Raw genomic sequence first — 24,568 nt, 5'->3', positions numbered from 1 at the left:
GGACCGATCACCACCTCCTGCGGCTAGACTTTCCCTTTGCCACCCCCCACCGTGGGTGTACGGTGCCAGTCAGATGGTACCGCCCTAGGCGCCTAATGGACCCTGATAAGTTCCAGGCAGCGCTTAGGGACACACATGCACTCCCTGCTCACAGCTCGGCGGATGCCTTAGTGGAAGCCTGGGAAAAGGCAGCCACGGAGGCTCTGGACCGAGTTGTACCCTTGCGGCCTCTGACCCGGCGCAGATCCCAGCGAGCCCCATGGTTCACCGCGGAGCTCCGGGAGATGAAGCATCGGAGACGGAGCCTAGAGAGCCGTTGGAGATCCAGTCGATCCGAATCCGACCGATTGCGACTAAGAATCCTCACCAGGTCTTATCTCGCTGCGATAAGGGTGGCAAAATCCAACTACTTTTCCACCCTCATCGCGTCCGCAGATAATCGCCCGGCTGCCTTGTTCAGGGTGACTCGCTCCCTATTAAACCAAGAGGTGAGGGAGGAACCCTTGCAAGGTCGAGCCGAGGAATTCGGTCAATATCTGCTGGATAAAATTGCTCGGATTCGAACTGGCCTGGACTCCAACTGGGCTGAGCTGGAAGAACAAGACATGGACAGTCTTGTCGACGTCATCTGGGAGGAATTTGATCCTGTAACTCCTAAGGAAGTGGACAGGATTATGAGAAGGTTGAGCGCCTCCACTTGCTTACTGGACCCGTGCCCTTCCTGGCTAGCCTATGCAGCTCGAGAGGGGACACGAGGCTGGTTCCTAGCGGTCATCTCTGCTTCTCTGAGTGAGGGTCACTTCCCCACCGCCTTGAAGGAGGCGGTGGTGAGACCTCTCCTCAAGAAGCCCACCTTGGACCCATCCTCTTTGAATAACTTTCGTCCTGTCTCCAATCTTCGCTTCCTTGCGAAGGTTGTCGAGAGCGTGGTGGCGCACCAACTTCCTCAGATCCTGGATGAAGCGGTTTATCTAGACCCGTACCAATCGGGTTTCAGGCCGGGCTACAGCACGGAGACGGCATTGGTCGCTCTGATGAATGATCTCTGGAGAGCCCGGGACAGGGGCCATTCCTCTGTCCTAGTCTTATTAGACCTCTCGGCGGCTTTCGATACCATCGACCATGGTATCTTGCTGCGACGCCTCAGGGGACTGGGAGTGGGAGGCACGGTTCTGCGTTGGTTCTCCTCCTTTCTCCAGGGTCGCTCGCAGTCGGTGCTGGCAGGGGGACAGAGGTCGACCCCGAGGCCTCTCGCTTGCGGAGTCCCTCAGGGGTCGGTCCTCTCGCCTCTCCTGTTCAACATCTACATGAAACCGCTGGGTGAGATCATTTGCAGCTTTGGAGTAGGGTACCATCAGTATGCTGATGACACCCAGCTTTTCATCTCAACTCCAAACAATATCAGTGATTCCCTCGACGTGATGTCCCGCTGCCTGAAAGCGGTCCGGGAATGGATGGGGAGGAACAGGCTTCAACTGAACCCGGACAAGACTGAATGGCTGTACGTACCGGCAAGCCAGGATATTCAGAACGTCCCATCCCTTAACATTGGGGACAAGTTACTACCACCTGTTGATAGGGCCCGCAACCTGGGTGTCCTCCTAGACTCGCAGCTCTCCCTGGAAGATCACATAGGAGCTGTGACCAAGGGGGCCTTCTCTCGGGTTCGACTAGTTCGCCAACTACGGCCTTATCTGGACCTGGATGCCTTACGTACAGTCACCCATGCCCTTGTGACCTCTCGCCTAGACTACTGTAACACTCTCTACATGGGGCTGCCCTTGAGATCCACTCGGAAGCTTCAACTGGTGCAAAGTGCAGCGGCACGGACACTCCTGGGAGCCTCCCGATACTCCCATATCACACCTCTCCTCCGTGCGCTGCACTGGCTTCCGGTTGCCTTCCGTGTGAAATTCAAGGTGCTAACAATGACATACAAAGCCCTACATGGCATGGGTCTGGACTACCTACGGGAGCACCTTCTGCCAATGTCAGCACCCCACCGTCCTGTGCGCACCTTCCGGCGCAATTTAAAAACCTTCCTGTTCCAGCAATCCGGCCTGGCATGATAGCTTTAATTGGGGGTCCCAGTTTGTTTTACTATTGTTTTTATTGTTCAATCTGTATCTCTTCCTTCCTCTGTACACCGCCCCGAGTCCCTCGGGAGAAGGGCGGTCTATAAAAACAAACAAACAAATAAATAAATAAATAAATATTTTACAAGGAAAACACAGTAAGGCAACAATGCATATTTGATCTGTTTCAAGTGAACGGTTTTTACATGTCCACTACAGTGAGAACATATAAGTTGAAGTAGGAATTATCTTGAAATGGGGTGAATGTATAAATTTGCCATTGGGGTGCGAAAAGAGTAAATAACATGGGAAGTTAGGAAATGGAGAAATAAAAATCAAACAGGACCTAATTTGTTGTGAGCTAAATCATGAAAGACAAGGAGGTGAAATACTTGAGGATTTACAGTGCTTTTAATTTGGCTTTAACAGGATTTATTTCTCCTAAGAATACAGAAGCAGGAGAAGCAGAATTTTCAGAATACAGTGGAACCCTCTGTGTTGTTTTCTCATGGCCAGTAGCTTCTGACTAATCGCTGTGAAAGGATGAGAGAGGCCTGGGAATAACATAACATTGGCTGAGAAAATGTGGCTGAGTAGATCATGTGCTTTCTTTTCTGCTTCTGTATTTGTTAGTGGAAGTAGGGACACCCAATTCAAGCAATTGTCAGCTGCCATTTTATGCTTATGCTTTGCTACAGTAGGGTGACAGACTGCCATGAACTGGAGGGAGGGAGGGAGTAGGGAGAAAGTAAGGGGAAAACGAAAGTAGATTCTGCATCTCTTCGAGGTGCTGCTTCAAGGTCACCTGGCATACCACTGCATATCTTCCTGCACATGGTCTGACCGTTACAAAAATATCCTGCCTGAACTTGACTGGTTGCACAGGGTAGGCGATGAGAAGTAGCTAAGGGAGGGAAAAGTTTAACATGGGGCCTTTGGCATGCAATTCTCAGTTCTGGCTATGCATTCCTGAAATACTTTTGACTTCTAATAAAATCATACCTTTCCCAACAAATGGAGCCAAGGATCATTTCTATTTAAAGGTTTAAGTGGCAGCAGATCTGAGAGCAATTTTTAAACTTTTTTATTTTCTTCTATATTTTGAAAAAAAATCAGCTTCTTTGTTTGGGAGTAGTATATTCTTGGCATAGCAGAAAGGAATTATTCATAGGAAGTTCTTGCCTAATTTCTTAGAGGCAGTTCTTACTCAATGTGGGTAACTGGTTATTTACCAGATTGTCAAAATGTTGTGGTATAGCTACCTCTTCTATCCTTCCTTAAGAACAATAGCCTGCTATCTGATTTGAACATGAGATGTAAAATTGTGAATAATACTATAGGTCTGACTCATTGGATAAAAAAGAAGTAGCTCCACCAGAGGTACTTTACAGTCCTACATATGGCATCTTAAATCATGCTCATGAAAATTTAAATCTGTCTTGAATGCCAGCTGTTGGAATTAAATTCATTATTTCATTTTGCTTGGCAAATGATTTGCCTTTGTTTGAGGCATACCACATTTAGTATCATCCTATAGACAGGGCTTTTTTTCTCATAGAACGCTCAGAACGGAGTTCCGGCACCTTTGTTTGGATGGAACCTTGTAGGGTAGGCAAGGCGGGTTGTATGACGTGTGAGTTCTGGCACCTTTTTCTTCTACAAAAAAAGCGCTGCCTATAGATGATGAAATATTGTCATGACAAATAGGTTGCAAATACTGAAATGTTGGCAAATAGGTTTAGAAAGCATGGGAAAATTCTCCCAATGAGAAGTTTAATGTAAGTCAAGATTCTCTTTCAAGTCACGTTCCAACAGAATTTGAAATGTTATTCACAAGTGTGGAATGTGAGGAATGATTCGTTGAAGATGGATGCTTTTGTACTGTTTAATACAGAAATTGCAGCAAGAGAAAAATCTTTTAAGAAATCTTGAGTTTTACTAACTTTCTTTTCTTGAACAGTTTCATTTCTTTTAAAGACAAGCCAAACAGTATAAGTGATAGTTACAAACCTATATTGACTGAGAATGCTGCTGCTAATACTTGTAATGTGTTGTTTTGTATGTATGTTTGATTTATACTTTTTTTTTAAATACCATTTATATCCCGCCCTTCTCCGAAGACTCAGGGTGGCTTACAATCTAAGAAGCACAAATCAATGTGTTTAGCAATAGCCTTCATTCTATGTATATGCCTGGTTATTAGGGCTTTCCCCCCCCCAAGCGGCATTTTTACAAAGTCAGCTTATTGCCCCCAACAATCTGGGTCCTCATTTTACCTACCTCGGAAGGCTGGAAGGATGAGTCAACCTTGAGCCTGGTGGGACTCGAACCTGCACTAATTGCAGGCAGCTGGTGTTACTTAAGGAGGCATTAGCCCACTGCTCCACCAAGGTGCTTGATCAATGTAATGGCTGGGATGGCTTCTCAAATAGCTTTTGCCACTCTAGGTGCTGCACTTTTGAGAGCAGGCAACAGAATTTCCTTTTTAATGTGTGCTAGTGTGCCCACAGTAAAAAAAAATGACAATAAAGGTTATCTTATCTTAAGTGAAATAAAAATAACCCTCCTACCAATGCATATATTAATCACATTTGATCCAACATGTAATCTCAAACAGATGTTATGTTGGTGATTTCTTACTTATCCTTTTATTCTATAACATGATGCTATGCCCATGTAACAGCCAGGTCTATCCGGACAGAACTGATGAGTAAAAAAGAAGGAAGATATCAAAACAATGGTCATCAGTGCCATTTCATCTAACACTGTTCTCTTAAATTATTTAGAAAGCGGATCTTTCATAGAATTATTTCATTTTCCAGAATGAACCAAAACATGAAAAGAAATAGACTCAGTAGTGGTTGGTGGTGTTAAATTGGTAGACCAATGTAGCCTTGTTCATTGTACAAAGGTTCCCAAGTTTATAGCACATTAACTTTTGAGGGCGGAGGGTTGTTAGGTTTGTTATGTTAAGCAAGGGAATTATACTTGCTTAAGTAGAAGGTTAATTCATACTCCATCAAGTAAATAATTGTTAGGCATTCCTTCTGGTGCTCTTGAGATGCAGTCTTATTTTCAGGCATGAAAAGAGGTGAACACAAGTGATTTTTCATGTTTTATTGGCAAAATAAGTTGCAACTCTGAGGGCACACATGTTTTTAGAAAATAGGATCAAGAAATACAGGGCTGAAAATATCCTCGCAATAAGTATCTCAATTTTCTTCTGCAAAAGATGGCTCTGTCTTCTCTCTTATTTTTTTAATACAAATTTTATTATTTAAAATATTTAAAAACTTTTGGACATGGTGTAATCGGTCTAACATACCTTCTTGTCTTACATCATTTTTTGTATGTTATATACATATCATTTATATACAATTATACAATATTCGATCTTATCATCCACCTTATTCTAATATTATTTAAGTTCAACATCTTGTATATCTCTATTAAGTCCTTCCTTTCTGTTCCCACCATAGGTTAAACTTGTTCCAAATTTTATAATACTCTGAGTGATCTTTATTTTTTATTTCCAAAGTTAACTTGTCTTATTCTTGAGGTATGGGAAAATGTCTTTCAAATTACTAGTGATTGTGTCACATACATAATCAAGGATGGGACAGTTTATATCATAACTTCTGCAGCATATCTTGTTGAAACTCAGATCTGATAGAGCTTGATGGGGGTGTCCTTGTGCTGTGGACTCCAAAGTTGGGGCACGCCATAGGGATGGATGAATCTTGCAACCGCCATTGATTATCCTTTTGTTTCTGAACAAACCTTTCCTTGTCTTGTTCCCAGCATTGGAAACCCACCCCCCTGGGAGATTTGCTTGGTCCTTGTTGTTGTTTTTTAAGCTGTTTGATTATCAGTAAAATGGCATCTCTTTCATCAAACTTCCAACTCTTAATTATCTTATATTGCACTGAATGTCCATTTTGAACTTTTTATATTCTGGGTTTTTTTTCAATTGAGTATTTTTGAGTGTAGAAAGATGGGATAAATAAATAAAGTGTACATTTGTCCCTGTGTGTCTCCCATTCTTCTTTATGAAATTGTTGTTTGTGGTTTCCCTCATGTATTCTGTGTGGCAACACAGTATGGCAGCCACTTTGAACAAGATCCCAGGACCTACATCAGGTGTTTTTTTTAAATGTCTCCATAAACTTGAAAACACTGGGCTAAACAATCTTCTGGTGAGGACTGTTATCTGAGTTGCGTTTGAAAGACTGATTTATTGAAGAAGGAGTTTGGCCTCAGGAAATCTCAGCTAATACTTGCTACTACAGTTGTTTGTCGAAATATTATTACATAGACAGAAGTAAAGGAAGAAAATGAAGGAAGATTGTTTGCGCAGGTTTCTTTGTGAGTTTTTGCTCATAAACAGTTTAATAGGAAAGAAATTTAGATTCAAATTAATGAATCAAACACTTTACATATTAAAGATGAATTCTCTACTTCTGAAAAGGAATCCTGCCCCCCAAGGTGAGATCCTCACCTGTCTTTTTGGCCTTCCAAAATGGCCTGGCTCTGCCAACTGACCTACCTCATTCTGGAGATGGTTAACCCATTAACATAAGACCCTACCACCCCTCCATGTGTATCTTGCTCTCTTCCCTCCATCTTTGTTCATTTTAAGCTAATTTAATATTACTATGTATTGATCTGATGTTTTAATATTTTAATTGGCATATATATATATATATATATATATATATATATATATATATATATATATATATATATATATATATATATATATATATATATATATATATTAAATAAATAAATAAATAAATAAATAAATAAATAAATAAATGTCCAAACTTCATTAAACTAGCATTCTATTACTTTCCCACAGAGTACACAATCCAAACTGTGATTGTAACACGCTTATAATTTGGACAAAATGTTTGTGGAAATCATTTTGCTTTCCTTTCCTTTCCCACAAACTAAAGCAAAAGCATTTCCCAACATATGTCAACAAACATCAACAACTTTTCTTTCCAGTTATGTATGTTTATCCTCTTTGCTGTTCCTAAACTCTAAAAAAAACAAAATTCTTCATAAGATATCAAATTCCATATTCAGGAATATTAAGACCCCTAAATATAATATTTCTTCCCAAATTTCTGTAAATATGCCTATTAATTTGAAACCAGCACAAAACTGTTTACAGAACAAGACCAAATCATGTGAGTTAAAGAACTGTCACATTTCTTACATTGCCAACATATTCTAATGTCTATCCTGAAATATATTTTCTGTTGAATGAATGTCATTGTTAAATTATAGAAAGTATAGTTTGTTTGTTTTTAATATTTGGACTCATTGCTTTTCCAAAATAGAACGTTTCAGTTCTTCCTTCCAGATCAAATAAATAGCAATTACTAACTTTCCTTTAGCTTTCTAGTATCTTAAATTAAAATTAAATTGTTGATTTCCACTGAAGTGCAGCATCACTTAATGAAAATAAAATTCCAAATAGCTCACTAACTGCTAAAGCACAAGGTTATACTGGATATATGTGTGTGTGTGTGTGTGTGTGTATTTTAAAAAACCAAGTAGAAGACAAACTATATTAAGTCCTTGTTTAGCAAAAGGATTCTAATAAAATAAAATATCTTTCTTTCTATTTTCAGATTTGACTATAACTTAATTTACTGTGTTCTTCATCCCATTATGACTGATGGGTGGCAGATTTTCTTTCTAAATCATTTATGTTGCAGTTGACAATTTAATTGAGAAGCTGAGACATCTCAAGTTTTCACCAGAAAAACATTAATTTTTAATGTATCCAACTCAAGAATGCTCAGTCAATATTTCACATTAATTTAATGGTTATAGTATTTAATAAGCTTTTTAAGCAGAATTATCCAAATGGTTCAGGTATCTTGAAGTTTTAGATAATTCTTCATGTATAAAAGGTTTCCTTTGGATTACATTGATTTGGAGTTACGTAAGAGATAAGCATTATTGCTATCATACTACTTTACTGCTGTAAAGATTTTAGTAATTTGTTTGTCATATCTACAGGCCATAAATATTGTATAGCCTAGTTGAAGCACCATCCTCACATATATTGGCAAAGAAATTTTGTCAGTTCTAATTAAAATAATTTTAGCATATTGCAATTATTCCATTAATGAAAGACCTTGAGATATTTAATTTGTAATTCTAGAGTGTAGCAGTACAATTCAAGTCCTGTGTAGGATTGCAATCTAAATAAGTCCTGGTGTGCCTAATTAACACATCGCTTGTGCTGTTGTATGTAGAAAGAGTCAGAAAGAGAAAAGATACTTCTTTTTAGTGTGTGTGTGTGTGTGTGTGTGTGTGTGTGTGTGTGTGTGTACATATGCATATTAAATTACAGCACACACTATTTTCAGGGTGTGGATTCTGTAAAAGTGCCAAATGTAGGCAGTTACTAAAAAAAAGAAAATTTGCAGGATTGATTTCAGCTGCCCGTGGAAGGCTGCCATGGCATAGCATTTTTCTTTTTGTGGCTTTTCCCCTTCTCCTATCATCATTTTCGTTTGAGGAAGGATCATCTTAAATTTAGCGGATCTCTCTCAGCTGCTGACTTCTGGGGTGGCATTTAGCATTTCAATAAGGGTCACTCATTGAACAGGGTTCACACAAATCCATTTAGTATCTCCAGGGCTTGTGGAATCATGAAGCTTGATATACAGTTTACAGAACCCATTTTAGAATTTATTTTAGGGGTATAGATCTGTTGGATCGTTCTGAAATAAAATCTAAAGTCCCTTCAGTTCAAGGCATAGCTTTCTGTTTCTGATGTTTGACTGCCCAAGGTTGCTTTAATCTTGCCTTATACATAGGAATTATAATGTATATGCCTAATTGCTGCTATTTCTGTATGCCCCCCCCCCCGGTTTAGACAATATTAGCAATAACTGGGCTGTGTGGTGTATGAAAAAGAATTTGCTGGAAGTCTTGGATGTTTCCCATTTGAGATCCCCGCAGACCAATCCAGTCCAGTCTATTGTATCCTTTCCTTAATTACAATGCACAGATCTCAGCTCTGTTAACTGTTTTGAAATTCCACGGGATAATGATTTCATTCCAACTATAAAGCATATAACAAAAAACTATTCACAGATGGAAGCTAGCTGTTGCTTAGCTACCTAGCTTTTTAATTCAGAATCTCTTCCAATGTAATAATAGCTATTCCTTCAGCTTATGAGTGTTTGCTCACAACACATTGCTACCTTTTGTCCAATTTTTGTTCACTTATTATTGATAATTCTGTTGGAAAGAAAGAATGCCTATACAAAAGGGTTAACAAAATGGCAATCTGAAATCCATTATAAAAGGTATGCAAAACTGCAGCAAAGCAGTTGCTAATGAAAATAGTAGACAAAATTTAGGAACAAAACTAGAATAAAAACCAAACATGAACCTAGCCTAGCAGGTACTCCAGGGATTGCTGAGTTCATTGTATCTTGTATGCCTTAAGGCTTGACATATTTCATTATGAAACAAGAAGTTTGTTCATACTGTATGATGGAAATTGAAAATATTCTTGGTTTGCCAAGAACTTGTAGAAACTCGGAGAGACAATCTTGAAGGAAATAGGCAAGAATCATTATTTAAGCAAACAGGCCTGAAAAATTCCTGAAGTCCTGGGCAACAAGAGTATATACAAGGCTCAATTCCACCCTGATTCAGTTTGGTCTAGTGGTTAAGGCAGCAAGCTAGAAAGCAGGAGACTGTGAGTTCTAGTCCCGCTTAGCCATGAAAGCCAGCTGGGTGACCTGGGACTAGTCATTCTTTCCCAGTCCAACTCAGTTCAACAATCTCACAGGATTGTTGCTGTGGGGAGGAAGAAGGTGTTTTGGATATGCTCATCACCTTGAGTTATTTGTAAAAATAATAACATAATAAAATAAATATTCATTGGGATATAAGAGGGAGGGATTATAAAGCATAATCGGACTGGCAAAATTCTGTTACTCTATCAGTAAAGGATAATTCTAGTGGTGTCTGCTTCTTAATTTGATCTATTCTGAAGAACTGACATCAGCCCCAGCCAATAAGAAGACTGTAGTTCCAATTAAGAAAAGTATTTTAATAACATACATATTAACACTAACAAAATAATTTCTGGAAAATATAGATTCTGACGGTAAGTACAGCATTTCTCCCATCCAAGTTGCCTTAAACTTTCTTGGGCAAAGTTGGATGGGTATCATGTGATACAGCCAGAAACAATTATTGGAATTGCAGCCACGTTTCAGCAATTAGATTTAAGAGTCGTTCAGAGTCATATGTGCACACCACACAGATGGCTAAATATTGCACAAAGATGTGCTTAAGTAGCAAAACTTCAGTGATGTGTTGCCTTGTTCTAACAAATATCCACTAACAGTGTTGTTCAGTGCTGAAGATTTGAAAGCAAAAAGATGCTTCAGAGCATGTGCAGAACTTATTAAAGCTTGGTTTGTCTTCCCTCAAGGTCATGTTGCAGCTGCATTTTTGATAGATGTTCACTAACATAAAGAAAACCCAGTTGCAGCTGTCTAAATATATTCTAGAACAGGTAATAGAGATAACTGACCATGTGGAGAAAGGCTTGTAAACCAACCGTGATTTACCCTAACTGTAAAGTTGACCACTGGCTTGTTATTGGTGAGAGGCAAGAATGTAATATTTATTTCTTAAGTATCATATGAAGAAATTTAGTAGTGTAATCTGAATAAAAAACAGTGACAAATACACCAGTTGGGAACATTAAGATTAGAGCGAAGAAGGATAAATGGAAGTATACTCCAGGAGAGAGTTGCAAAAGATTCAGTGACACAAAGCTCCAAAGTTATTTAAACCATAAGTATGAACTCTTCATACTTAAGATGTAAACCAGAAGGCCAGTAGTTTCTACAGTAAATTGGAATGAGCTGATAGGAACACATGCAAAAGTTGATCAATGCAAAATTAATGGACAATGAATCAAGATAATCAGTGTACAAGATATTCAGTTTCAAGTAAATTGATGTTCTTGAGTCAAACTCAAACTGTTTTGAGGACTGCAGAGACATTTTTTTAAACAACAACAACAACAACAGTACAGATATTGCTGCCATTGTTTCCTTCCAGAAACTTTTTCAACTACTCTGTGGCTCTGAGATTTCTTGGTAGGTGCTCACTGAAGCACTAGCCAGACCTGATCTTGCTTTTCTTTGCTTCGTAGGCATGTCAAGGTTGGCTAGGTGCTGACAGTTACTGAGACAGGGATATTAGCTGAACTTCATACTGAGAAGTAAAATCTATCTGCATGTGTTAAAGCAGAGTTCCCCAACATTTCCAGCTTTGTGGACTGGACGGGGAGGAGAGGTTATGGTTTATGTGAGTGGCAGGCAAGTGCGCATACACCACTCGCACAAATGGAGTGCGTATGCATGCGCTTCCCTGCTGCTCATGCAAATGTGGATATCGTGTATGCGCACTCACCCGCCATTTCCGTGGCCCAATTCCGAACGGCCCACGGGCTGGGGATTTGGGATCTCTCTATATTTTAAAGTATATAATTGTTCTTGTAGTTTGCTGTATGTCTTTGGTAGATTCAGATAGCCAGTTTGGTTGTAGTGGTTAAGTCATCAAGGTAGAAATGGAAAACCGGGCGTTCTCGTTCTGCCTTAAGTATAAAGCCAGTTGAGTGGCCTTGGGCCAGACATTTTCTCTCAGCTCTAAGAAAGAGGCAGTGGCAAACCACTTCTGAAAAACTTTGCCAAGAAAACATCCAGTTGTCAGGAGTCAACACTGATTTGAACATATTGTACATGCACATGTGTGCACGCACACACAAATGTGTGCGCATACACACACACACACACACACACACACACACAATTTCCAAGACTCAAATTCATTTTAATGAATTTTGAATAATTTTTAAATAGCTTGCAGTCCTCCCGAAAGCTACAGTAATTAGACAGATCAAAAGTATTTTAAAATGGAAGGAAGGGAGAGAGGGAGGGAGGAAGGAAGGAAGGAAAAATTCCATGGTATTAACTGTTCAGTAGGAAAATCAAATCAACTTTAACTGCCAATCAAACCCCAAAATGAAGTCTAGATCAGAGGTCTCCAGCCTTATTGGTTTGGCCGCCCAGAAAGGGAGGCAGGCGCTACGTGCGCATGCAAAAATGGGCCGCACATGAGCGCAAGCGCAAATGGCCACACACGAGTGCATGCACACATGCAAACGGGGCTGCGCAAGTGCTGCAAATGGGGCAGCGCTAGAGCTGGTGGGATGCTCTTGGGTGGGGTGGTGCTTACGCCAGCAGGATGCTCAGGGCAGTGCTAGCGAAAGTGCAGGGGGCAGTGCATGTGCACGTGCACTGGCCATCCCTTCACGCGACCCAGTGGCCAAGCGGCCACGGCCCAGTAGTGGGCCGCTGCCTACAGGTTGGGAACCCCTGGTTTTGATTATTCCTATTGGGCAGTCATATATCTCATTTGGTATCACATTACCTAATAGCCTTCATTTAAAACTATAAGTAGTCATGCAATATAATAATGACAAGAACAACTTATTTTATTTATTTTATTTATTTAATTAGTTTTCTATACTGCCCTATTCCTGAAGGACTCAGGGCGGTTTACAGGGCAATACTTAAAAGACAATATAAATTAAGATAAAAATAGAATTAAAAAGAATTAAATTAATAATAGCCCAACAATAAAACAATGTTAAAACTTAAAACTAAATGTTGAAATGTTAAAACTTATTAAACTCATATGTTTCCCAACTGTCAACAGCTCTGGAATTTTCCTGCAGCCTTTCCGAGGGAATAGAAAAGAAGCACTGATGATTTCAGAGGTGTCAAACCAGAAAAATGCAGTAGTCATAGGCTTTTATTGAAGGATGCAGATTTTGCTTCACCATCAAGGATTTTTGGGATGACTACATTGAACTCATTTAAAAAAAAATAAGAACTAAAGTCAAATAAGGGCCACAACAGTATAAAAGTAGCAGAGAAGGTTCAACAACCACTGCTGAGTGAGGTGAAAACAAATCCTTTCTGCATTGAGGGACATTCTGAAGCACCTCAAAGCTTTTGAAAGAGTCATTTTGCAAATGAGGCAATTTGGCTTGGGAAGCTACTTCAAAAGATGTCCCTGGCTGTCTCTAAATGTGTGTGCAAAGCACAGCCGCTTTGCTTCCATGGTGATGCCAGGGAAAGTGTTGCCTGGGCACGCCGAGGCCAGTAATTGGGGACAGATTTGCAAAAGAGCTGCTTTCATTCTTCAAAAAGGGTGTTTTGTTCATCAAAACCCTTTGCAAAACCCTACGGTATACTCTAAGCCACAGCTGAGATTTGGCCTGGACACAATTTCTATTCTGTACATTTCTCAGCCGTATTGTCAAGATGTTATGCATTTGTTCGAAAGCAATGCATTCTCCCCTCCTAAACTATTTTTATTAATTGTTGTCTTAGCCATTGGGTTTTATTAACAGTATATCTCATGAAGCTGTACTGGTCAGCTTCAAATGGATGGCTTGCATATTCAATTCCAGCGTTAAGAAAAGTTGCTTTTTAACTGGTTCCCTCCTGGAATGGCTGCAGCCAAGAAAAAAGTGAGACTTTTGGCATCTTATACGACAAAATGTAAAGCCTTTCTATCAAGGCCAACTTATAAATATTTAGATCTATAAGGAAATTAAATTATGTGCCCTATAGTAAAAACAGGCAAGAAAAGGTTTTAGTGTCACTGGCTGCAAATTGAAGTCATTTGTCTAGGAGGGTCAGGTGTCACCGTCTGGCGAGGATTGAACTGTGATCCAAGTGAAGGAAGATTGATAGAACAAAGGGAATGATGAAATATGCATTTTGTTAGTAACTGGGAAAATTTAACCAGAAATGTTCCTTTGTGTGAAATAGTGTGAAACAGAAGCTGTTGGCAGTCGTGTATGTTTTAAGTCTGATTTCTTGATATAGAAATGAGTGCTTGTGAATATCAATGAACAGTGATCGGTATTGCTTTCAGTTCAGAGTTAATGAAAATTGCTTGATCATTTTGAGATGCATATAGTATTTATAATTGTTGGCTTTTTTTCTCGCGAATGTAAATTTCATTGGGCCACTTTCCTGTAACTTTCTGCAAGTACCATGAGTTGGGAGGTGCTTCATTATTATGGTTATTTTGGACTGAAGTTACCTTGTATATAGGTAGTCCTCGTTTAATGACTGTCTCATTTAGCAACAGTTCACAGTTATGACAGTAATGAAAAAGTAACTTTGCAGATCTGCTTTTACCTCACCTTTACAGTAAGGTCATAATCTGTTTTTTTTAAAAAATTGTTATATTTGTCTTTTCAATGCCTGGTTTTATTTTCTTGGACAGCTATAATAAATCAGTCTAATAAATAAACTAATTGCATATTACTGTCTGTAGAATTCTGCATATAGAATTGCACAATTCTATACAAACCAAGTAGACCAGTGTTACTTATTCTGCACTTTTCCCATTGTTATAAAATGGTTCATTTCCTAAATCTAGAAAGGGAACATTTGAAGAAGTATCATGTTACAGTTGTTAAAAGAAAAGGAGAAACCCTAAAGAGATATAAGAAACAAATTATGTTTTCAAATTGTGATAGCATTTTAAGTGGAATGGCTAATTTTTTGGTAGAAAATTAGAGGTCCCAAACCTCCTTTCTCAGAAACGTCTGGGTCAACAATCCGACTAGCGAACCCAACAAAAGAGTTCCTCAAAGCCATTGAGTCCCAAAAGGTAAAACTTTATTGGATACACCATCTTATGCATGTTGGCCAGGCATTCCACTATAGAGTAAGCTACCTAGTAATTGCTATTGTTGCTATTTATTTACCTGATGGAGCCTCATTGAGCATCACACCTCATGCCTGGTTGTGAGAAAGTGATGGCTTTCACCAACTGTACTTAATCTTTGCTGATTGTTGGAATGTGAGGTTTTATACAACCTCCTAGCCCAGGGGTAGGCAACCTCAGCTCTTTTATGACTCATGGACATCAACTCCCAGAATTCCTGAGTCAGCTATGCTATGCTGACTCAGGAATTCTGGGAGTTGAAGTCCATGAGTCATAAAAGAGCCGAGGTTGTCTACCCCTGTCCTAGCCATATACTGTAGAGCAGAGGTCCCCAACCTTTTGGGCACCAGGGACCGTTTATGTAGAGACAGGTTTTTCTGTGGACCAGAGGATGCATGGTTTTGTGTGGTGCCTGCAACCCACAGATGGGCTTTGCTGGCATGCCACGGCCCGGTACCGATCCATGGACCGGGGGTTGGGGACCCCTGCTTTAGAGACATTTGACTAGAGGCTTCAGCCTTTCGTCTTTTCTTCACTCATGGGTAAATCAAACTTGCCAGAACTCATCAAAATCAAAGTGTATTTAGAAAAAAGATATACTATTTAAAACGCTCTTTGCAACTTTCCCTGCCCAAATTGAGAAGACTTCATAATAATGGAAGCAATTACAGATTGTTTAGATTGTGAGAGAAAACAGCACCGTGATTAAAAGAAAATGCCACAGATAATGTAGTGCTCCAAGTAGACCACAAGATGCCACTGATCTACTGCAAGTCTTCCATCAGAAGATATGTTGGAGGATTCCAAATTAATACAGCAACTCCAGTAATTTTTCCCATAGGAAGCTTCATGCACAGATGAAAGCTGATACCAAATAATAAAAATAATAATGTATTTAGATCTACACAGGGAAGGAATTGTAGAACAGTTCTTAACTAAAACCTATTCCCTTATTCCTGTAGAGAGGAGATAATCCTGGAAACAGGATAGTTCCTTTGTTTCTTTTCCTTCTTATAAATACTACTTTAATCAGAGACTTCGGGGGCGGGGGGGGGGGTGTGTGGGTAGCTAGAAAGCTCCTCTGCTTCCTCTCTGCTTCCCACTTTCTTCCCTGTTTCTGCCCAAGTTCTCCCAGCTGCAAAAAGAAGAGTTTTTTTCCCCTAAAAGAGGAAGGGGAAACTGACTATTTCATGTCAAAGGACCTCCCCTTCAGTAAGAAGTGGATTGTCTTGAGCCTGTCTGCTGTGTGACTGACAATTGGAAGCATGGAAAATGCAGGCAATCCGTCAACACAGCTGTGTTGACCCAGAAGGAAGGCAGCACTGAATTTAAGATGACTTTCATCCCCAGGAAGATGAGACAAATTCAGTTCCCTAAGCCCTTCTATTTTAAGGATCAATTACTTGTGGGTTGGGAGGGTGGGGAGAAATCCCAGTTAACTTTTTAGTTAAATACAGAGTTTGGTAGTTACTTGAAACAACTCAAAAGGACTATAGTTTAGGCTACTTGCCTTTAAAATTCCGAACACGTGAAATGTGATGACTTTGCAATATTCTGACCTCAAAAAAGTAAGGGGGGATTTAATTGTAAACTTTTGTTTATATGTTTTGTAATTGGCAACCATTTTTTGAAATATTTATTTCCTCTTTACAGAAACCAAAACAAAAGGACTGGCATCCTCCTGGAGGCTTCATTTTGGGACTTTGGGCTCTGATTATCATGGTCTTCTTTAAAAGCTATGGAATCAAGCACATGAAGCACATCTTTTAGAACTTCAATTAACCAAGTTTGAACTGTGAATGTTTGCATACCAGAAAATATTTGAATGGATAATAACATGAACTTGTCTGCTTGAAATATTTTGTCATGTTTTGCTCCATCTCTTAAAATGAACTTTAATTGAAAAAAACCTTAATTTTTCATCTTTAAAACAACATAATTTCATAAAAGGTCTGAAGTTATTCTACTTGGAATTTTCTACCTGCAAGGATCCACTGGTGGAAAAACAGATCTCTACTGTGTACCAACAAGGCTACTCTGAAAGAATACAAGCATGGTTTCACTTAAGAAGCACGTTTCCTTCAAGATCACTGCAACTGTACAATACAAGGAAGCATCTTGTATTCTACCATGAAGGCAGGTTCTACATGAAAGCAGACTCTAAGTATATTATTGTAAGTGGCAGTGCTACTATCTTAGAAAACTTGTTTCTTGTCCTTCCTTCTGTCATATCTGAAATGACAGCTTATCATTTTCATTATGTAGAGCAGCTAATGAGTAGCCTTTATTCCATAATAGCCAGACAAGAATCTCGTTACAGAAAAGAATGGTTGGATCAAACAGTGGAGGGGATTAGATGAATGCAGAGGAAACTATATTTTAAAATCAGTGAACGTCTTCTGAGCTGTACTGAAAAATAGTTGTGTCTATTATTATTTATAAAAAGTAATTCCTGTGTCATTGAAACAAAGGTTTAGACAATATGCTGAACCTTATTTAAGACGTCTTCGTATTGATATATACTTAAGTCTCTTTGCAGATTTTTGCTGTATGTATTGAATATCTGTTCAACAGAAACAAAAATACTCCTAAGGGAATATTGATTAGCACTGTTTAAATTCAGCCTCTTAGATCAAACCTTTGCCTACAGCCATTATACTTCTTGGATTGTGTGACTCTTTCAAATTTACAACCAATAGCAAATTCATCAGTTCTCCAGCAAATGTGCACTTAGATTTTCTACATCCACAGTCCCCCAGCCTGGTGAATCCAGATTACATTCAAAAGCCATGAGCATAAAACATGTTTAAAATAGCTTTAGATAGAGCTATATATTTGTGTACATACAATTCTTGAGGTAATATGTTCATGGAAAGGTATAGGTAAATATTTTTGAGTGAATTATACTAAATCAATTAAATCAAACCTGCACATATGTGTACTTTTTCACTTAGTATATCCCAGGGGTAGGCAACCTCGGCTCTTTTATGACTCATGGACTTCCAACTCCCAGAATTCCTGAGTCAGCTGACTCAGGAATTCTGGGAGTTGAAGTCCATGAGTCATAAAAGAGCCGAGGTTGCCTACCCCTGGGATATACAAAAGCTGGGTAACACATACCAGAAAACATTATTTTTCAACCTTGGCAGCTTTAAGATATGTGGACTTCTAGAAATCCCCCACCAGCAAGGGGAATGCTGGGAGTTGAAGTCCACACGTCTTCAAACAGCCAAGGTTGAAAAACATTGCCATAGAAGTAAGATGCATTGCTACAAGTTCTGCATTATGGCGAGTATAATTCTCCATTGAGGGTATTCTGTTTCATAAACACAAAACATTGACCAGTATGAGGAATGAAATCTTTTTGTGCGTTTCAGAGTTCACTTCATACGTAATTAGTTGGGTTTATATAATATTGTTGAATGAATTAGAGGCAAAGAGAAGCTGTGGATTACTTATATAAAGTAAGGCCAATATTGCTATATTTGAATTTGATTGAAAGATATTACTCTTGTCACAAGAGACCACTTTTATAAGAATACCTATCTAGCAAAACAGGAAAGATTAATCTGTTGAAATTTTGTTTATTGATTGTTGAGTTTCAGTACTTCAGAACAATACAACCTTAAAGTTTATAGTTTATATGATAATCCCATTTTTCCCTCCAGGAAGATCATTAAGAATAATCTCTTTCCAAAAATGTGTATGTGAATGTAAATATTAAAAAACCCCTATTTGTATCTATATATGGAATTTGTAAACTCTTGAATATAACATTCTTCAACCAGATGCATGACAGATGCCTACCTTATTTTCTAAATTTTATTCCCCAAATTTTGGTATTTAAAAATCTAATAATAGCTTTAATGGATGGACATTGTGAAAATGGTAAATTCAATAGAATGCTGCTGGAATTAAGCAGTGGGGTCCCTACTTCATAGGCTTCTTGTTCAACCTAACATCTATCCAGCTCAGTAAAGCCAGTAGTATTTTTGGGGGGGGGGCAAGTCTGTGGGAACACAGGAGCATGAGTTACAGGCTAGAGAATTAGCTTAGAGCACGGGTCGGCAACCCGCGGCTCCGGAGCCGCATGCGGCACTTTGAGCCGTCTCCTGCGGCTCCCAGCTGCCCAGTGCGCGCGCACCTCTTCGAACGGGCAGTGGTGCACGCGCACCTCTCCAAATGGAGAGTGGCACCGCCCGTTTGGAGAGGTGCGCACGCACCTCTCCGAATGGGCGGAGGTGCGCGTGCACCTCCCCAAACCTTTGGAGAGGTGCGCGCGCACCTCCGCACGAACGGGCAGCGGCGCCGCTCTTTGGGAAAGCTGCCGCGGCACGTTTGCAGGCTGCCGAAAGCCGCAGCTCTGCAAACGGGCCGTGGCAGCTTTCCCAACAAGCGGCGCCGCTGCCCATTCCGAGAGGTGCGTGCGCACCTCCCCAAACCTTGTAGCTCTGCAAACGGGCCGTCACCGTCACGCAACCGGGAACCGGTTCCATCACACATTTAAAAAAATGGCAACTGCGCGCGTCCGCGCATGCGCAAGAAAAAACGTTTTGCGCATGCGCAAAATGGTTTTTGCGCATGCGTGTGCATGGACGCACGCACGCGGCTCCCACTTTTTTTTATGTGTGATGGAACCGGTTCCCATTGGCTCTTTTCCTTTTTCAGGTTGCCGACCCCTGGCTTAGAGAAAGAAGACTGTTAAATAAAGACAATTTATGAAACGGGGAAAGCTGCAAAGCTGATTAACAGGGGTGAGGAAAACAATTAGACTGAAATCCTGCAATTCACATTCCGTAACTTTGAAAGTAAAATTCTTTCTGCACAAAGAATGGAAGGCAATTGGACTGTAACAGTCCCTGCATTTGCTGATGCTTCCAGGAGAAATCTTTGGAACACTTTAGAGACACAATGCAATACCGTTGCAAGGCAGAATATCATGGACTACATTAACAGAATCCTGTTGTTTATTCTTAGGAAATGTATATTGACTGTATTAATCATGCTATGTTGAACAAAACTAAAAAGGAAGCATATTCTAGAAACTCCTTTTTTCCAATCTCATTTATGAGAAGGTTAGTTCTTTGTAACTAATTTCATATAGTCTTAGTTGAGTTTCTGGAAAGGATATTGTTTCCTATCTGATTGTTAACTGGGTTCAAATAAAAACATAAGACAAATGTAACTCAGCAAGTTTAAATATTATCGCCATCTTTTTTTACTTGTAGCATTAAGAGTTGCTCTCATAATTCCTTCACGATTGTAACAGGAGTTTTTAAGTTTGCAAGCTGTTTATAAACCTTGGAATCTAGATTCCCCTTCATTCCAACATAACCCTTGTCATATCTGATAATTTTTCTAAAACATAGCTTCTAACTTCCTTTCTCACCCCCCCCCCCCAATATATCATGAAAGGTGCAGATGCATACCCGAAGAACATTCATTTATGCAGAAATGAATTAAGATTGCAGCAGTTGTTTAATCTGAAATTTGGTGTGCAGTTACTTCTCATTTTCCATGACCTGATAACTTCAGCGGGATTATTTTAGTGTTTTTTTTTAAGATAACACTTGCGCCATCAGTGGTAGTATCTAATCACCGTGTCTTTTGTCAGCCTCTTTCCAATTGCTTCCAATTTTTGTCTCCAGTTGGGTGCATTTAAGCTTCATTATTAGCAGTTCCAGCAAGTTTTGCTTTACTTCTAGCTTTACTTCACTGAGTGATTTGTTGTTCCTGCACTCCAAGATACTATCAACAAATTTCTCCAGCAGAACTCTAAAGCACCCATTATTCTTTGTTCAGCCTTTCTGATGGTCCAGCTTTCTCTGTCGCATATTTTTTAACTGAAGAAAAGAAGAGATTTGATAATGCATATCTTTGTTTTCTGTATTATTTGCCTACTCTTTGGCATTTTGTCCAAATTTACCATGGTCCTTTTCCAAGCAGCAGACATCTCTTTGTTTCATGACTAGAGTGAATTCTGAATTTTGAAAAATAAAAACTGTTACTACTTTAGCTTCACCCACTTGCATTGGGCTGTCATTGCCTCTTGACATAATGTATTTTGTTTTTTGTTTTAAAATGAACAACAGAGAAGCATTTTTTTTCACTTGCAACAGGTTTGTATTACATCTAGCATTATCACCAGCATATCTGACTGTATGGTTTGCATAAAACTTAAATAAATGACAGTATACAGCTTTTGTCCTATTCCATTTCTAAATTATAACTATTTAATTGTGCCATATACCCCTGAAGGGTTATCCATATAATCTGGGCAGCAGTCTTAGGCATATTTACTATCCTCTTAATTTAATTCACATGGAAGCGATGCAAAGGTAAGTGCTTTTAAATACTAGGATTCAATTTTATCTATGTTGTGTGTATTGCATTATTGTTCAGATCATAAATTTCCTAGTTTTGCTTAAAGCTCTTAAGCAAAACTGAACACATGATTTCAGAGAGCCAATGATCAGCATTTTTATTATTTATTTTTGTACAAGCCCAAATACTTATTATGTTTATCATTATTCTGTTGTTTTGCATGTACACTGAGAGCTTCTGCACCGGAGACAAATTCCTTGTGTGTCTAATCATGGCATACTTTATTGGCCAAATAAAGTATTCTCTTCTCTTCTCTTCTGTTCTTATTTCTATTCCATTCCATTCCTACTCCATTCCATTCTATTCTCCATATTCCAATCTGTTCTTTCTACTTGTTTTGCTTTACTCTGAATAAAAAGAATTGGCATTGTAGGAATGCATGCTTAGCACCACAGGTGCCTCCTATCCTCCCAATACAAATCTCTTATTTTTCTTGAAAGGATAAAAAACATAATAATCCTGCTTCCAATGTAAGTTGCCTTTTTTTCCTTTGAGCCATCAATATATGCTGTCCTAACATGCCATTTTTCAATTGCGTTAAGTCTGTTGCCTGATAAAGCAAGCTGTACTGAAAATCCTTATCACAGGATTCCCACATTAGTATTTGGGCCTTATACAAAAAAATAAATATGCCCTGACTCAGAAAGGGATCATATAGGACTAAAAGAGACTCCAAAGAGATGCAAATAAATAGAAGAAGTGTGATTCATCTCCCTATTTTTGCAGCAGGTTTGCATACAAGAATTTCCCTTTCAAGAGTCTAATTCTTCCGATCCTTTTGATCTGAAGGCTGAATATGAGATATTCTCCCATTTGCAACTCTCCACAACTCCGCGGCTCAGTGTGCTTATTACTTTTCAAAGAGGAGCTTTCTGGTGCAGTCACAGACAACAGCCATTATTTTAATATTGCTGAAAAATTGAACAGAACAGTGAATAACAATTGGAAATTATCAGGGACCATGTAACAGTCATGTTTTCTAGATACAGGTGAAACTCGAAAAATTAGAATATCGTGCAAAAGTTCATTTATTTCAGTAATGCAACTTAAAAGGGGAAACTAATATATGAAATAGACTCATTACATGCAAAACCGTGATTTGTCATAATTGTGATGATTATGGCATACAGCTCATGAAAACCCCAAATCCACAATCTCAGAAAATTAGAATATTACATGCAATCAGTAAAACAAGGAGTGTACATAGAACAATATCGGACCTCTGAAAAGTATAAGCATGCATATGTACTCAGTACTTGGTTTGGGCCCCTTTTGCTGCAATTACTGCCTCAATGCGACCTGGCATGGAAGCTATCAGCCTGTGGCACTGCTGAGGTGTTATGGAAGACCAGGATGCTTCAATAGCGGCCTACAGCTCTTCTGCATTGTTCGGTCTCATGTCTCTCATCTTTCTCTTGGCAATGCCCCATAGATTCTCTATGGGGTTCAGGTCAGGCGGGTTTGCTGGCCAATCAAGCACAGTAATCCCACGGTCATTGAACCAGGTTTTGGTGCTTTTGGCAGTGTGGGCAGGTGCCAAGTCCTGCTGGAAAATGAAGTCAGCATCCCCATAAAGCTCATCTGTGGAAGGAAGCATGAAGTGCTCCAAAATCTCCTGGTAGACAGCTGCGTTAACCCTGGACTTAATGAAGCACAGTGGACCAACACCAGCAGATGACATGGCTCCCCAAATCAACACAGACTGTGGAAACTTCACACTGGACTTCAAGCATCTTGCAGTGTGTGCCTCTCCATTCTTCCTCCAGACTTTGGGTTCTTGGTTTCCAAATGAGATGCAAAAGTTGCTCTCATCAGAAAAGAGGACTTTGGACCACTGAGCAAAAGACCAGGTCTGTATTTCTTTAGCCCAGGTAAGACGCTTCTGACGTTGTTTGTTGTTCAGGAGCGGCTTGACAAGAGAAATACGACATTTGAAGCCCATGTCCAGGATCCGTCTGTGTGTGGTGGCTCTTGATGCACTGACTCCAGCCTCAGTCCACTCCTTGTGAAAGTCCCCAACACTTTTGAATGGCCTTTTCCTGACAATCCTCTCCAGGCTGTGGTCATCCCTGCTGCTTGTGCACCTTTTTCTTCCACACTTTCCCCTTCCACATAGCTTTCTATTAATGTGCTTTGATACAGCACTTTGGGAACATCCAACTTCTTTTGCAATTACCTTTTGAGGCTTTCTCTCCTTATGAAGGGTGTCAATGATGGTTTTCTGCACAACTGTCAGGTCAGCAGTCTTCCCCATGATTGTGATTCCTACTGAACCAGACTGAGAGACCATTTAAAGGCTCAGGAACCCTTTGCAGGTGTTATGGCTTAATTAGCTGATTAGAGTGGGACACTTTGAGCCTAGAATATTGCACCTTTTCACAATATTCTAATTTACTGAGATTGTGGATTTGGGGTTTTCATGAGCTGTACACCATAATCATCACAATTATGACAAATCACGGCTTGAACTATCTTCCTTTGCATGCAATGAGTCTATCTCATATATTAGTTTCCCCTTCTAAGTTGCATTACTGAAATAAATGAACTTTTGCACGATATTCTAATTTTTCGAGTTTCACCTGTAGGTCATATGCCAGGCCTTTTAAACTTTCAACAATACAATACTTTGTATGTAATGATCAAATAGCTAATATTCTCCCAACGAGGGCAATCCCAACGTCTGGAGCAGGACACTGTTCAAGAAATGTGGAATTATCACTGCAGTCTGGATTCAATTAATTGTACATCATATTTCATGAAATGTGTAAATTAAAGGGTGCAAGAAACCCTTTCAATGTGCAACCTATTTTCCCTTTAATGTATGACAATCTGGTGTTACCTATTCTTTGAGATATGCTATCGGTGCTTGGAAAGAACATGAGGTTGTGAGTAAAATTGTGCAGTTTCTTAATTCATAATATTTTATTCAATAGTAAAGAACAGATGTACTCGTTAGAAATACTTCCACCATAATAAAAAGAAGGAAATGACTGAGTTGTTTTTCCTCACAACTCAATGTTTCGCTTGGGAATTTATTGTTTTTTCTATAGCTTGAAAATACAAGCACCACAACACATTTTTTATATAAATTCTCAAACTGATAAAACTCACACCCCTCCAAATCCCTCTTCCTGTATATTTGCCCCCCATGCATAACACCTTAAAATGAATCCAGCTTTTGATGACAACTCTTATCAAAACATGGAATAATTTTACTATGTGAAGTAATAATGTACGGAAGTGTACAAGTGGCCAATTAATTGTTGACAGCTTGAAGAAGTTACTTGACTTCAATG

The 24,568-nt window shown here is 39.4% G+C and overlaps 1 protein-coding gene across 2 annotated transcripts in view; it reads left to right on the top strand.

Moving 5' to 3' along the window:
- The window catches only part of PIGK (phosphatidylinositol glycan anchor biosynthesis class K), a 120,663-nt gene extending 101,581 nt beyond the window's left edge, over nucleotides 1–19,082 (top strand). Inside the window, exons 11-12 of one of the 2 annotated variants that reach the window (XR_014492150.1) lie at nucleotides 16,542–17,826; nucleotides 17,967–19,082. Coding sequence is in view for 1 of the 2 variants with exons in the window: in XM_083359920.1 (XP_083216046.1) it covers nucleotides 16,542–16,658 (117 nt within the window). In the remaining variant the exon portion in view is untranslated. Of the gene's footprint in view, nucleotides 1–16,541 lie in introns of both variants that reach the window. The other variant, XM_083359920.1, reaches the window with a different exon arrangement.
- The last annotated feature ends 5,486 nt before the right edge of the window (nucleotides 19,083–24,568 follow it).

This window comes from Vipera ursinii (assembly GCF_947247035.1).
Source record: "Vipera ursinii genome assembly, chromosome: 3".
NCBI lineage: Eukaryota > Metazoa > Chordata > Lepidosauria > Squamata > Viperidae > Vipera > Vipera ursinii.
This window is presented reverse-complemented; position numbering and strand designations above follow the sequence as displayed.